We start from the raw sequence: 15,464 nt of genomic DNA on the forward strand, positions 1-15,464 counted from the left end.
CAACACCAAGAGCCAGATGAAGAGACTTAGGGTGAGGTCCTGCACAAAGGAGCATCTATCTTTATGGACGTTGACGCTGGTTTGGTGGCCCGTGGACGGGTTCTTGTTCACCAACCTGGAAACTCTCTTCCATGATTTTTGATTGTGTATAACTGCAATTACAATATTAACCACAATGTAGAAAAGCATAGTACCTGCGAACATTCCAGTGGGTTGAATGATAGAAACCTAAAGCCATTTGGATTTAAATCGGAGGCAGGAGGGCAGAAGTAGGAGGAAACTGTACTGCTATTTTGGCGGTCACATTTGGCCTCTTTGGGCTCAACATAAACTGTATGTTCAAGAATGTTCAAGATTCACTCTCAGTGGCTTTTCAAAGTTGTTTTTTCCCTCCTAGACAAAAACTTTTACTTTTTTTTTTAAATTTAGAAGCATTTTCTGATTTACAGAGAAGTTGTTAATAGTAAGAGTGTCGTGTAAAACATCCATGTGCCCTCGATCCACGTTTACGTATTGTAACAATTGGTCCCATTTGCTTTATCATTTTCATTCTCATACATTGGCTTTCTCTCTGTCTCTCTACATAAAAATGCATGTGCAATATATTTTTAGTAATTTATATTTAATATTTCTAATATGATTTCTAATATTGATACAACATTGGAAATCTGAGTCTATATCAATTTATCTCATTCATAGTGTTCTTTTTTGCTTTCTCCCAATCCATAGTTGTATCTCCCTTTTTTCACAGTGAATATTCTATTTCCCAACAATATGAATTCCTTTTCTCAATTCTATAATACAGCCAAAATTGTTTTAGAATTGCTTTACTTGTTTTATTACAAAAAAAAAAATGTTGTAAACATAATTTAAGGTATTTTACGGTTCTTCTTGGTACCTTGTCCAAGATGTTGGATGTGTGGTCAAATACTGTCTTTATAAATTCCTTGGATTTTTCCCCCTTCTTCCTTTAGTATTGTTCTTTTATTCATTTGAAATACGGTTGGGTTCATTTGTTTCGGTTTGCTTTCAGTTTGCTAGTCCCATCCTTGTTGATTTAATTTTTGAATATTTAGGACATCAATATGCTTCCAAATATCAAAACTGACCAAAGAAGGCATATTCATAGAAGTGTCACTCCCTCCCACGTTCATTCTCTCCCACTCCCTCCTACCTATGTAGGTTTCCAACCTCATCGGTTTTGGTTATTCTTTCTTTTTGTGGAAATAAACAATATATGTGTATATTTTCCCTTCTGTCTTATATAAAAGGTAGCACACTATATTTGCTTGTTGCAATTTGCTTTTTTTAACTTAATAATATATCCTAGAAATCACTCCTTACCAGTCATAAAATTCAACCTTGTTCTTTTCCCAGATGCATGGTACTCCATTGGGTGTATGTACCATAGTCTATTCTTCTAATTTCTTATATTTGGACATTTAGGTAGTTTCTAATATCTAACAATTACAATAAATGCTGCAATTAAAACTGTTGCATATATATTCAATCTGATGGGTGAGAAATGATATTTTAGTGTAGTTTTAATTTGCATTTCTCTTATCTTGACTACTTTTTAAAGCTAGAGTATAGTTAGTGTAGCAACATAGCTTAAAATTCAAAGGTGCCACTAAAGAACACCTTTTGCTTACATTTGACCATTCATGTCCTTTATACAGACTAAGAACTTTAGTCAGTAGAAGAAATTCAATCTTTTCTCTTGGTGGGAAATAGAAATTTATTCCCACTCAAAAAAAACACAAAAAACTTTCTTTGGACAGCTGTGCTTTTACATTTTTCTCTTTTTCTTGTGGTATTTCTAGGTTGGCCAGGTTCATGGTGGATTGATGGGAATTATTCAGAGAGCTATGGTCAAGGCTTGTCCACATGTCTGGTTTGAACGTTCAGAAATGAAGGATCGACACCAGGTTACTAAGAGGTAAGCAGTGACATTACTCAGTGTCTGTTGGGGTAGCATAAAATCTGATAAATCTTGGCCTTCCTGTCTGCCAAAGAGGGCAGAGTGGTTGGTACTAAGGATTAAAATTAAAATATGTTTAGCTCTATTTGTGGTTGGCTTTATCTGGTAAATCATGTGTCTTAACCAGATTTTTAAAAATGTTAATTCTGTAGACATAGTGGGGTATATGATGAGATCAGAAGGCCCAGAAGTTTATATTGCTGTGACTTAAGCATAGTCCTATTATTTTGAATTTTCAAAGTTAAAAATTACTACCTAGAAGATTAAATAATTGGTAACTGTTCTCTGAATAAATAGATGGTTGATTAAGTAAGTGTTTGCTGAATGACCGTTATCACTTAGATCTGTATAGAGACAGACAGAGCTAATGTTCTTTATGGAACAGGAGAAGGAACCTCTGGGGCTTGGGAGGGAGATGAGCTACCAGAAACCTTTGTTAGGAAACAGGTTTTTGCCCGAGGCCTTTAATCGAAGGCTGTCTGGTCACTGCTTCTATAAGCATGAAGATGGGCAATGCTCTTGAGAGTAAAATTAAAAGTACTTGTTGAAATCTGTTTAAGATTAGAAATCTATCCACTATCTTGAGATTTATTAGCAATGGGATACTCTGGCATCTGTAATCTCTCCATCTCAGCCTTGCAAACTTGTGGTGAGCAGTTGGGAATATAGAGCTGGCTGCAGGGAGGACAGGACCTAAGCCTGGAAGAACTTTCGTTGTTCTCAGCATTATGGTGCATATTTAGTAGGAAAATTCAGCCTGACTCATTTGAGAAATCTTCTATACTTAATAGTCACAGGCAGACAGGTCCAGCAATCAATATCCCCATTTTTCAAATAAGGAAATGTAAGTACAAGAGGAAGAGCATAAAGCTTATGACACAGGGGCTCCAGAGCTCATGTCACATGACTGCTTAGCATTCTTTTTTAAGAGTAGTCAGAAGGCAGTGAAAGTCACTCACTCTGAGAAGAGAAAAAATGAAATAGTGCAGATATCCTTATACTTTTTTAGAAAGGGATCAACTTGAGTTTATTTCCTTTACTTATATCTTATTTCTTTATTATTATTATTTTTTTATAATAATATATCATTTCTTTTCTTCTTATTGCTCTACCATTATATTTGTTTTAGTAGAGTGTAAAGAGTACCAAAGGATTCCCATATCTCTCTTTTTAAAGGATTTCGATCCTTTATTTTTCTTCACAGACTAAAAGAACACATTGCTGATAAGAAAAAATTACCCATATTAATCTTTCCTGAAGGTAAGATGGGATTGCTTACCAAGCGATAGTTGATAACGATAAGCACCAAAAGTGTATGAGGAATTGGATTGTTCTCCAGTTGGCATTCTTGGTCCAGATCTGTGCTGTCCTATGGGAATGTGATGGCCTTCTCTGAGCTAGTAATTCTGGGCTTTCTTTTGAGTTTGATGGAAATCGTGGTACATTTTGATCTTAGAAGTTATTTCTGGGCAATGAATTTAGAAAAGTATTGTTCATAAGTTTTTCAAGGTCCTTATTTTAAGTGTGTTGAAATAGTCACTTGTTGTGAAGAGGTTGTATCTGGAGAATATTCAAGAGTAAAGTAAAAGTTTGTTATTAAATCTGCTTAGAACTGTCGAATTACTACGTAAGCAGGAATTGATTTGTGAAATGGTAGTAAAATGTCTATAACTTTGATATGATTTGAATAATTTGAATTATTTTTCTTTTAAAAATTTGTTTTAAAAAATGACTGCTTTTAAAAATATCTACCACCTCTTCCCCTACTCTCATTTCCCTGTAGGAACTTGCATCAATAACACTTCAGTCATGATGTTTAAAAAGGGAAGCTTTGAAATAGGAGGGACCATATATCCAGTTGCAATTAAGGTAAAACAGAGTCCCCCTCCCCCTCCAATAAAAAAAGGGTTGATATTTGGTAACTTAATTTTGATATAGTTTCAAATTAAAAATTTGCAAGAATAAGGAGCACTTGTATACTCTTTACTCATATTCTCCAGTTGTTAATATTTGGTCCCTTTTCATGATCATTCCTCCGTCTCTATTGATATGTATATAGTTATGTACTAGGGGACCATGTGCCAGGCCAGTGCCTGAGTACTGAGGACAAGGTGATAAGCAAAACAGATACTGTTACTATTTTCAGCCACCTTCCAGATAAGTGGGGAGACAGACATTTCAGAGTCCTGTAAATCACCCTCAGGGTTGCAGTGCTCTGGGGCTCTAGTCAGAGAAGGTTGCTGGACCGGTTTACTGTTTGGATCATTTCTATCAGGCAAAGAAGCTTCTCTTTTTCTTGGAGTCTGATAGAAATGGTTGAGGTTGGCCTGTAACCTCAAAAACATTGACTTGGATAAGAGAAGCCACCACTTAATTCATAACTGGGATGCATTTTCTTCTTTCTTTTCAAAGTATAATCCTCAGTTTGGTGATGCATTTTGGAACAGTAGTAAATACAACATGGTGAGCTACCTGCTTCGAATGATGACCAGCTGGGCCATAGTCTGCGATGTGTGGTACATGCCTCCCATGACAAAAGAGGTATGCCATTGATAAAAGCTGATCTTTGGTGCTATATCTAATCAGATAAAGGTGAGAAAACCTTTACTGAAAACCTGGGTGTCTTCCTTTTACATCAACAAGAGCTGGACTTCCTTTCTGCTTTCTCAGCAAATGAGTCCATTTTTAAAAATGTACTTCTCTTTAAATCAGGCCAATTTATATTTGGAGACTCTTTTCCATAATAGTTTTTATAATTGATATGGATTTATTAAACCTACAAATATTATGGAATGTTGTATCTTGGCTAAGACTAAAGAGTATAATAAATATGTATACATGATAAAAAATTAATACGGTGCTGCATTTTCTTGATAAATAATATTTGCTGTGATTGAGAATAGAACATATTTGAGCTCAAATGTGAATCTTATATTTTAAAACAAATCTACATGATTGTGAGACATGTTAAGGCATTATATGAAGACTCCATCCCCAGGATGTACTTGTAATTTTTTTCCAGGAAGGAGAAGATGCGGTCCAGTTTGCTAACAGGGTTAAGTCTGCTATTGCTAGACAAGGAGGATTGACTGAACTTCCCTGGTAAGAAAATTTTCAGAAGTACTATCACTTTTTTTAGTTAAAACTTTTAATAATGTTATTTATTATGTTAGTTATCTGGAGGTGTAGTGGCCTAGACAAGGTTTATACATCATAACAATGGCTTAATAAGATAGAAGTTAATCTCTCTCATTTAAACACAGGCAGTCCACATTGGCATGACAGCTCATTCTGTATTGTTCTACCATCCTGAATGTGCTTCTACTTTATGGTCCAAGATGGCTGCTCCAGCTCTACCTTGTATGTTCAGCAAATGCCTACAGGGAGGAATTAAAACAAGAAGGACACCTCATGTGTTTAAGAGCACAGGCTAGAAGTTGGACATGCCATTTCCACTTCTCTGGTATCTCTTTTTATGAGAACACTAATCTCATCATGAGGGCACCACCATCATAATCTTAATTTATCTTAATTATCTCCCAAAGGCCTCATCTCCAGATACCATCATATTGGGGATTAGGGCTTCAGTATAGGAGTTTTGTGGGGGAAACAAACATTTAGTATGTATTGGAGAGGGTTAGACTACATTATAATGGGAGCTTAAATTCCTACATTCACAGACGTTATATTAGCAAGATGGTGCGAAATAGTCCGTACTTCAAGTTCTATAAATTTAATGATGTCTCTACTGTCTATCTTTTTTGGTGTTTTGAAAACACTTTATATGAAAAGTTTATCAGAGACGATTGCAGCAATGTTCGAGGAGCAGGATTTGGCTAGCTGAGTCAGGCCATCAGCCAGGTAACTGAGAACTTCTGAACCCGCAGAGGAACCCAAGACTGTTTAGGGAGTAAGCCTCTGGAAAAAGGGCTAACTTGATTCTTATTCTCCTTTATGCAAGAGTGAGAAATGTCTCTAAAATATTTTACTCATTCACATATTTCAAATACAACTAATTTTACCCAGGAAAGCCTGGTTCTGGCATCCGTTATGCTAGTTAACAAGCCACTAATTTCTACAGTGAAAACCCACTTCTAAAATTCATTATGCTAATTTACAAAGCTTGGGAGGTTGATGAGAGAGAAAGATAGCTGAAGCCTTATGGTGGCCTTCTGATTAAATGTCTGCCTGACCACCTCTAATGTGAGTTCTTGATTTAGGGCAACTAATTGGCCCTGAGGTCAAGACTAGAGTTAGGATAGGTTGAGGCTAACATTTGTATTATACTCTCTGAGCTGGAATATGTGAAACTAAATTACAGACAACATAACATCTTGAAATGATAGACTTCTCAATGTCCTAATTTATAATGCCTTAGTTTATAAATGCCCTAAGGAGTCCATGTTCATTGTATAACTGGTTTCCTTTCTCTTGTTCATTGTTTCCTGTTCTTTACTTCTTTCCTCTTACCTGACATCCCAGCCCTGCTGCTGCCCTGAGCCATTATAAAAAGCTTTGAGTTTTGGCTCAGTAGCCTCAGACACTAAGGAAAGGAAGAATGCCTTGAGAGACAAAAACAGCTGAGGGGAGTCGGTTGCAGAATAGACACTGATCAGATTGGCTTAAATGAAATCTTTTAGAAATTGATCCTCAGAAATTTTCAATTTCTTTTTATCAGGCTATATGCAATTTTATAATAAAAGGTTACTTTTAATAACCTGGCCTCTTCTTTAAAAAGAAAATAGACTCACTACTTTTCTAGATGTATTTGTCACTCACCCATCGGGTCTGAATTAACATATCTGGATCAGTTTCCTCCTATATTAGATGAGAACTTAATTATGTCATCTTAAACTGGCTTTTAAAATCTGGCTGCTCCCTGCCTTAAGAACTAAAATCTGCTGCCATTGCAAAGGGGAACTAAGTAACTTTAGTCTCCAGGGGTGGCAGGTCACAGTTGGGGTGTTTAAAGTAGTATGAGGTTTGCTGGATGCTTGAGAAGGAGAATTGCATAAAAATAACTTCAGGATGCTAAAGAGCAAACGCTGTTAACTTCAACTTTTTGCCAGTTTTGGCCTGGACCTCAGGAAAGGAGGAATGAATGGCCTTTCTTCTGTCTCTCTCTCCCTTCCTTCTTACTATTTCTTAAATGCTGCGAATAGTTAGAGGCAGCTCATTTGGATAAAATAGGCTTCTGTGGATAATTCTGGGGACCTAATGACACTTATAACCTTGTTTCATGGACATTTTCTACAACTGACCCCCTGGAAGATTTGTGGCTCAACATCTGTTTTTAAGTTGAGGACTTACTGGTGGACCGTGTCTTAGGTTTGACTCTAGAGGCCAGAATATTGCAGTGGGCTCAAACAGGTGTCTGTTTGTAGATCAATGTCTTCATGGCATTGAGTTCACTGGCTAACCTATGATTTATTCATGACCATCAGAGAGTACTTGATAAGCATTCATGCTTAAGTGGGTTAAAATTAAACCGGCACAGAATAAAGTAAGCAAATTCTCAATCCATGCTCTCCTGGGAGTTAAAATTGAAAACATTTGATTAGGAGAGAGAGTGTCCAGTCTCCTCCCTGCTCTTTCTGTTTGTTGTATCTTTGTGCTCTCCAAATGAGAGGCATACGCAGAGTCCTTATAACCCAGGCAGATCTGTGTTTTCACCACCCTGGAGCAAGTTCAAAGATTCATGAGCTCTGAATTAAGGAATGCTGCTTACAGAGGCACTAACTACTGGTTGAATGCAACTTATTATTTTGCTGTTTTATTCTGAGTCTATTTTGGAATACAGCAGATTATAAATACTTAAAATACAGGGCTGTGAATGAAAATACAATTTGTTAGACAGAGAATTAGATCTGAATAATAATTAATCCATTTATTTCAAGGAACTTATCCACACATATGCAATACTCTCACCATTTCTTGTATGTATATTTTAAATCGTTCATATGGTTTTCTAGTAAGACATAGGTCAATTAGATGAAAAAAAGAAACCTACAATAGTTTATTTTCCTTGGGGAAAAAGGTAGGTAAACAATCCTAGTTTTAATGTAGAGTCTACATATTGAACATAGAAGCCTAACTTCTAAAAAGAAACTGAATAAAGATATTATCCTTTATTTCAACCAAGTCTCAGAGCGATTTTTCCCCCCCTGAAAGTAAGTAGTAGAGCAGAGACTGGTAAGTAGTAGAGCAGAGACTGGAATCTGGATCATTTTGCTACCAAATTCCAGTGTTCTTTGCCCCATTGTTGACCATCTGCTTAAGTATCTTGCACCATGCAACATGTATTAATAGGTAACCCTCTTAAATTATTGCTGGAAGTATCTTTTATTTATTTGCCTTTCTATTCCCAGGGATGGCGGGCTGAAGAGAGCAAAGGTGAAGGACACTTTTAGGGAAGAGCAGCAAAAGAACTACAGCAAGATGATTGTGGGCAATGGATCTCTCAACTCTGAATCAGACTAATTGCCAGACTGGCAATAAAACTTGGTTTCCCAAAACTAGCTTTTAGAAATGGTGTGTGTGTGTGTGTGTGTGTGTGTGTGTGTGTGTGTGTGGAGGGGATGTTGTTTTGTTTTATTATTTGTTTTTTTGTTGTTAATCTTTTCTACGGGATGATGGTCTCTACCTCTTTATGCCAGAGACAGAAACCATTGGTGCCCTTTTTGTTGTTATAGCATTAGCTTCCTACATTCTAAGGTAGTCGACTGCCTTTTATAAAATGATTATGTCATTGTTGATTGAATGAAATATTTGTATGGGAAAAAGTGCTTCTAAAACACTTTTGGAACTCATCGATATGGTAATTCTCAAAAAATATCCCAAACTTTTTTTGTCATGATTAGCTTTCTCATGCCTTTTCCTCCCACTCCTTTCAATCACTTAAACAGTGCGATTGCACCTCAGTTCGAGGTCCCATCGTGGTTATGTTCTCCTGAAAGATCGAAAAGAAAAATGTAGGACAGTATTTAGGAGAAAGGACAACTTTCTGGCCATCTGAACTGAAAGCTGAAAGGAAATGTTTTTTACTAGTGTATTAGGAGAGAAATACCATTTGGTGAGCATTACCAAAGAAAAGTGAGTTCAAGATACTGTGTGTGAGAGCCCTTATTTATATGTAGGCAAGTTGCAAATAAATACATTTACCTAGCAACTGGTGATAAAGTTTTTAGTTTTCCTTGTTTGTTTGCTGAAGATCTGTACCCAGTGCCTCTCCCATTTCCTGTAAGCAAACACCTTTCATATAGGAGGAGCCTTGTACAACAACAAAAAAATCACATTGAGTGTCTTTACTGGGAGAATGAATGAGAGAAGTCTGTGGCACTGCCCCTTACCCTCCACCGCTTTGTAGTTTATTTTAGAACTTTCCCAGTTTCTTAAACAGGAAAATAAGTGGTAAAATTACCTTTTGGAAACTGAGCCTTAAATTTTTTAAAGGGGAAAATAAGTGTTTCCCGACTCACACAGCATAAGCAATGTTTGATAGCAATATAATACCATCTTAAACTCTGAGAGTGTTATATCTCTTCTGGTAACCATGTATAGAATGTGAAACTGTCTTACAATGGATATAAATAAATTCTATATTTCTAACTGTGTTTTTCATTATTTCCCCCTCACCTCTATCTGCTTTTGGTTTTGAGTAAGTTAAATTCTTTCTTATTACAAACAAGGATTGTTTGTTTTTCATTTCAATGAGAGTCAGGTTTTATTGGACCAGAACATCTGGGAAATGAGAACATGAAGTGCTAGTTTTGGTTTGTTTTCTTCTTCTTTTTAACCTAGTTATCTGACCCTATGGACTCTATCTTGAGCCAAGTCACAGACTTTAGTTATTTTGCAGGTGAACTTGGGCAACTGTCTCTTAATTGACTATAAGTAGGCCCAGCACAGCACTACCAGTATAAATTCTTATCTAGCTAGATGGATTTGATCCCATTTTTCCTTACAAAATCCCAATTTTCCTTACAAAAGGAAAATCTGTAAACAAGTTACCTTCCTGGACAGCTACTCTGCTGCTCTCACCCCCACCCCCCATCCTTTCCCTTTCTTCTTGCTTTAAGTTTTGTCCCGCCTACCCAAACAAAACAAAACAAAAAACCTCTACTGGGGGTGGTCTTGACTGAAAATCTCAGAAAGACGAGTCCTTTTTACTTTTCATGTTCAATATAGCTTGAATGAATGAATCTACTTTTTTAATTAGCTGACTCTCAGAAAAGCTGATAGAACAACAAACAGCTGTTTTGTTTGGACACTGATAAAATGTACCTTTATAAGAGCACTGTGAACTGGTAATGCTATCATGTAGTCACTAGAAAATCTCATGCTGTCTCAATCAGAACTTTTGTAGGTCTTTGACTTGCACAACTAGTTTTCAACTTGTTTGAGGAATTGCCATGTTACTGAAAATGTTTATAGAAAGCAAATATTATTCACATTTGTTTATTTCCCAGAACTCTTCTATTTGAAATATTGTGCCCAGAATTTAGTATTCCTGAGTCTTCTGTAATTGTAAAAGTCTCATTAGATAAAGATTTTATCTAACCCTTGCACAGATTCATTCGTTGAGCCTCTTGAGTTAGCCTTTTCTTCATCCCAACTTTTTGTCTTGTGATATTTACAGACATCTGGTTTTAGGAGTTCCCAGGGTTTCTGAAATATCTTGGTACATCCTAAGATTGGATGAGTAGCTACGGATGAAACAGTAAATATACCCAGAGCATAGGGAAACAGTCCTGGATCAGTTGTGAGGAAAGTTTTCCTCCGTAAGCAGACTTGCCAAAGCATATTCGACTTGGTGATTTGCCATTGTCTCCTCGGTTCATATGTTGTACTTCGCTCACTCTATTGATATCTTCAACAACAGAATGTTGTTTCTGACTGTTGGTTTCTCATGATTACACATGATGTGTTGTGGTCATGAGGACGGCCTCTGGACCAGAGTCGCTCTCAGTCATGTTTCTGAAATGTGGTATTACTGACCTAAATGGCTTCCTGCTAGGCCTGAGTTGGTTGTGATGGGATGTGGGTGAGGTTGGGATCTTGGATTGTGCTAAAAACTAGTGGTCCTAGTAAGGATCTTGACAAAAACTGCTTTTGTTTTTCAACAGTGGATTGATGCTAGTAGTATTTGATGTTAGATTTTGGAATAATGGTTAAGGTGGTGAGATAAAGAGTCATGAAGACATTTTCTAACTGTGGCTCTAGCACTCACTGGCTCTGATGCCTTTGACAGTTTACTTCTCTCATTCTCACTTCTTTTTGTTTATTGTGAAATTATAAAATACAAGTGTATGTGAAAGTATATGGTTATACATTAAAGGCAATGATAAAAACAGATATCTGCATAACTTGTTACCCAGGCCAGTAAATAGAACACAACTATATCCTGGAAGATATGAAAAAATCACAACTGGTTATTCCCTTTACGGTCAGTGACAGTGGGGTTATATTTAGCTTTGTTGTGAACATGCTTGTGTAGGCTCTCGGCATACATGCTCGAGAGTTTCTCCTGTTCGTGTATTTAGCAGGAATTAGGATTGCTCCACGGTCTGTTGTGAGCATGTTCAGAGTTAGTGTAGAAACAGCCACATTGTTTCCAAAAAAGTTATATACTATTTTATACAACCCATCAACAGTGGATGAGAGCAACATTTATATTTAGTATAATAACATATTTGGATTAATTTTTATTTTATTTTGTGCTTTCTCTTTCTTCCATTTTTTAAACCTCTCCTTGTCCTCTTTTGGATTTATTACTTTTACTTTATCCATTTTTCTCCACTTAAATTGGAGGTTAGTGGTCTTATTTTTATTCTGTGGTCACCTTATAAATTTCAACTTGCATACTTATCAGAGTCTAAAATTGATCACTGTCCTTCCCCTCTTCTGAATAATGAGAGGACCCTCTAACGTGAATCTATCATTCCCTCTGTCAATTTGTATGCTGTTATGCATTTTAATTACTAATATAATCCCACAAATTGTCGTGGTCATCATCATCATCATCATCATCATCATCATCATCATCATTACTTCATACAGTCAATGTTTATGCACACTTTTGCCACTTTCTTTGTTATTCCTCACCTCTTTTCACTCAATCTTTCCATCTGGGATCACTTTCCTTACTGAGAGTCTGCTAGTGGCAAATTCCATTTTTATTTCTCTGAAAGTATATTTATTTTGTTCTGATTTTTGAAGGTTTTTGGAGGATGTAGAAGTCTGTGTTCAGATCAATAGTTATTTTTTTCTAAGCACATAAAAGATCATTCCACATTTGGTACTGAAAAGTCAGCTACCAGTCTAATTATTACTTTTTTGAAGGTAGTATTTCTTCAAATATATTTAAGATAATTGTTTTTATTATTGTACCATTTACTATGATGTATCTAGTGTGGATTTCTAGTTACTTATATTATTTGTGACTGGTTCACTTCTCATCTGGATTAGTATTTTTTATCAGTTCTTAAAAGTTCTCAGATATTTCTTAAGATAATATCTTTGTCCCATTTTTCCTTCTTTTTCCTGTCTTTTTAGAAGCCTGATTAAACAAATACTAGACTTTCTCACTTTATCCTACACATCTCTTAATCTCTTTTTAAAATCTTTCCATTTCTTTGCTTTCTAGATAATTTTCAGTTTTACCATTTCACTAATTCTCTTTAGCTCTATCTAATGTGCTGTTATGTCCTTTCGTTGAGTTTTTGATTTCAGTTTTTATAGTTCTCATTTTACATGAGTTATTTTTTAAAATGTGCTTACTTAAATAAGTTTTGAAGTATCTTATGTTTATTAATTTTATATTTTTTCCAACAATTTCAAAATCTTAAATCTTTTGAAAGGCTGTCATTTTTTTTCATGTGGCTTCTCATTGATGGAGTCTTATTTCTTTGTGTGTTTAGCAAATTTTCATGATGATCTGTCATCCAAAGAATTTTATCTTCATTTAGGCCTTTAGAGCAGGAATCAGCAAACTACAGCCCTTAGGCTAAATCCTACCCTCTACCTGTTTTTGTAAATAAAATTGTGCCACATGCATTTGTTTACACATGCATGGTCTGTGTTTGCTTTTGCTCCACAACAGTAGAGCTAAGTAGTTATAACAGTGACTGGATGGCCCACAAAGTCTAAAATATTTACTCTGACCTTTCACCTGAAATAGTTTGCTGACCTCTGCTCTAGGGCTTAGCAATCTGGGGCCACTTAAAAATATTGGCTTGAGTCATATAAATAGTGAGCATTTTAGTTAGTAAACCCAAATGAGAGCCATCTTGTGGTTTTGAATTTTTCTGCATAGTGTTTTTGAGATTCATCCCTGTTGTTATGTTTATAAGAAGTTCCTTCGTTCCTTTGAATTGCCAAGTGATTTTTAAATCCTCTGGGATTTAAAGGGTAAAAATTATTTTACCCTTTCACTTAGCATTAAGGTTTGACACTGACAATTTACCTGGCTAGCATCTGGGAGTGGGGGATGGGTGATTTCTACTTTCTTCTTAAAAGATGTCACCCTTTGAGATTCCACCTTCAAGGAAAGGATCTCTAGTTAGACTTCCCGCCTTGGTGCAGCCTTTAAATTTATCTATTGTCTCTTAGGCTCCTGAGGTCCTGGGAACTGCTGCTCAAGTTTGCTTCAGTCAGTGCCTTCAAGGTGGAAGCCCACAGCTGATTCAGTCAATGCCTTCGAGGTGAAAGCCCACAGCTGACCTCTCTGTTCTGCTTATCTCTCTGAGATAAGCCTCCCTCAGTCTTTGACCTGAATTAGTCATACTCTTCTCCCTAGTATATGGAAGCAGTCACAGTTATTTTCTTTTATGGTATAGAAACAGGGTGGATACATGTTGGTAGAAATAAAAGTTCTAGAAAGCAACAACTCTAAACTAAAAAAAGTTTCTCTGAGCCATTTTTTTAAAGGAAAGCAAAAACTCTTCTTTAGAATCATAACTTAATTTGCAAATTAAATACTCTGCTGAAAGTTTTCTTTATAAGAGAAGTGATATGTAGGAAGATATGAACTGACACTGGAAAAGCTATGAAATGCTTAACATCCGTGGAGAATACAATAACTTAACAGCACGAGGACAGCTGGAAACAACTATAAGTTCGGTGATAGTCTCCTCACTGTGGGTGAGTGGCCAATGTGCAACTGCCCATGTTGCAGCCTGGGCTAAGGTCTCATTAAGGTCTTTGATGGTGCTTCACAGGGTCATAAATCCCTGTGATGGATACTCCCTGATGTAGGAGGCATATAACAATTCTGGCTATTTGTTGGCCTGTTGGTTCTATGTCTGGAAAACATGCCAAGAATAGCTTTGATATAGAATATGTATAGTTTATCTTGATGAACTAAAGTATTTTGAATCCCTTTGAGCATTAACTATAATTAGGGAGTGAGATGCCTGGAAGAGCAGGAACGAAGAGTCGGTCTTCTCTCAAGGTGAAATATGATACGTTTCTTTAAAAAATTAGTGAATTTAATTTTTTGAGAAGCTTTGAAAATTGTATCCCTTAATTAAGACAGAAACATCCTTGTCAATTATAAAAAATCAATTGGAAATCACAGGTTAAGTTGGGAAAGTTTTTAAATTACTGTTTCTCTAGCTTTATAAAGCGAAACACATATATTTGGTGCCTGTTATGTGTCCATTACTGTTCTGGGTCTGGGGCATAACAATGACAAAGACAAAGTAGCAGGCCAGGCTTATGGAAAGCCTCTGAAGCAGGTAGAAAAAAGAAAATTAAGAAACATATTTGGACAGAACCATCACAAGGGATTCGGAGTGGCCTTTAATATTTTTCAGAAAGCCTGGGGTAGTAAATACCTAAGCATTCTTTAGGAAGAGTATATGGAAAAGTATATTCCTACAGCTAGAGTGAAATGTCAATGGAATCAAGCTCTGTGATTGGAAAAAGGGAGGGAGCCTAATCTCTATGGAATGCACAACCTGACAATGCTTATTGCTGAGTCGACTGAAGGTTTGACCTTGGTTAGGCCTGTTTATTATAGCAAGCACCTTTTGATACAGGCAGCCCTGACGTCTGGTTGTTGCTAAATCTGGCATAAGTGCAAGAGTTCCAGATTTCCTAACTGGAAAGAATTTTCATTGCTGGTTGTTTGTAAAACAAGTTCTGAAATTGTTCTTGAACAGCCAGAATTTTGTTCAGGATGGAGCAGAGGGATGATTTTGAAGCCCTGTCCTATCCAGTAGATTCTATAGTAATTTGATTAACCAATGGAGTGTTGAATGAGATACCATAGCCTCACCCAATAAATCCATGGTTTAATACTTCTCTTTGGAAAAATGCTTCTATCAAATAGTGATATTGTCTCCCCACTCAACACATACTTTATGAAATACGTGTGATGATTCAGGCTTTCAAGACAGGAATTTGCAGTGCAGGAGCTTAGAATCCGGAAGTGGAGACAAACACCACTAACCACATGAGGAAGTGGAAAGGCTTTTTTTTT

At 36.4% G+C, this 15,464-nt stretch overlaps 1 protein-coding gene across 2 annotated transcripts in view; it reads left to right on the forward strand.

Moving 5' to 3' along the window:
* The window catches only part of GPAT3 (glycerol-3-phosphate acyltransferase 3), a 77,449-nt gene that overhangs the window by 46,899 nt on the left and 15,086 nt on the right, over positions 1-15,464 (forward strand). Inside the window, exons 7-12 of one of the 2 annotated variants that reach the window (XR_005649217.1) lie at positions 1,824-1,939; positions 3,186-3,241; positions 3,765-3,850; positions 4,394-4,522; positions 5,004-5,083; positions 8,350-8,550. Coding sequence is in view for 1 of the 2 variants with exons in the window: in XM_039845632.1 (XP_039701566.1) it covers positions 1,824-1,939; positions 3,186-3,241; positions 3,765-3,850; positions 4,394-4,522; positions 5,004-5,083; positions 8,350-8,461 (579 nt within the window). In the remaining variant the exon portion in view is untranslated. Of the gene's footprint in view, positions 1-1,823; positions 1,940-3,185; positions 3,242-3,764; positions 3,851-4,393; positions 4,523-5,003; positions 5,084-8,349; positions 9,590-15,464 lie in introns of those variants that run through there. The other variant, XM_039845632.1, reaches the window with a different exon arrangement.

Source organism: Pteropus medius, unplaced genomic scaffold (assembly GCF_902729225.1).
Source record: "Pteropus medius unplaced genomic scaffold, Ma_sr-lr_union100, whole genome shotgun sequence".
In the NCBI taxonomy this organism is placed as follows: Eukaryota; Metazoa; Chordata; class Mammalia; order Chiroptera; family Pteropodidae; genus Pteropus; species Pteropus medius.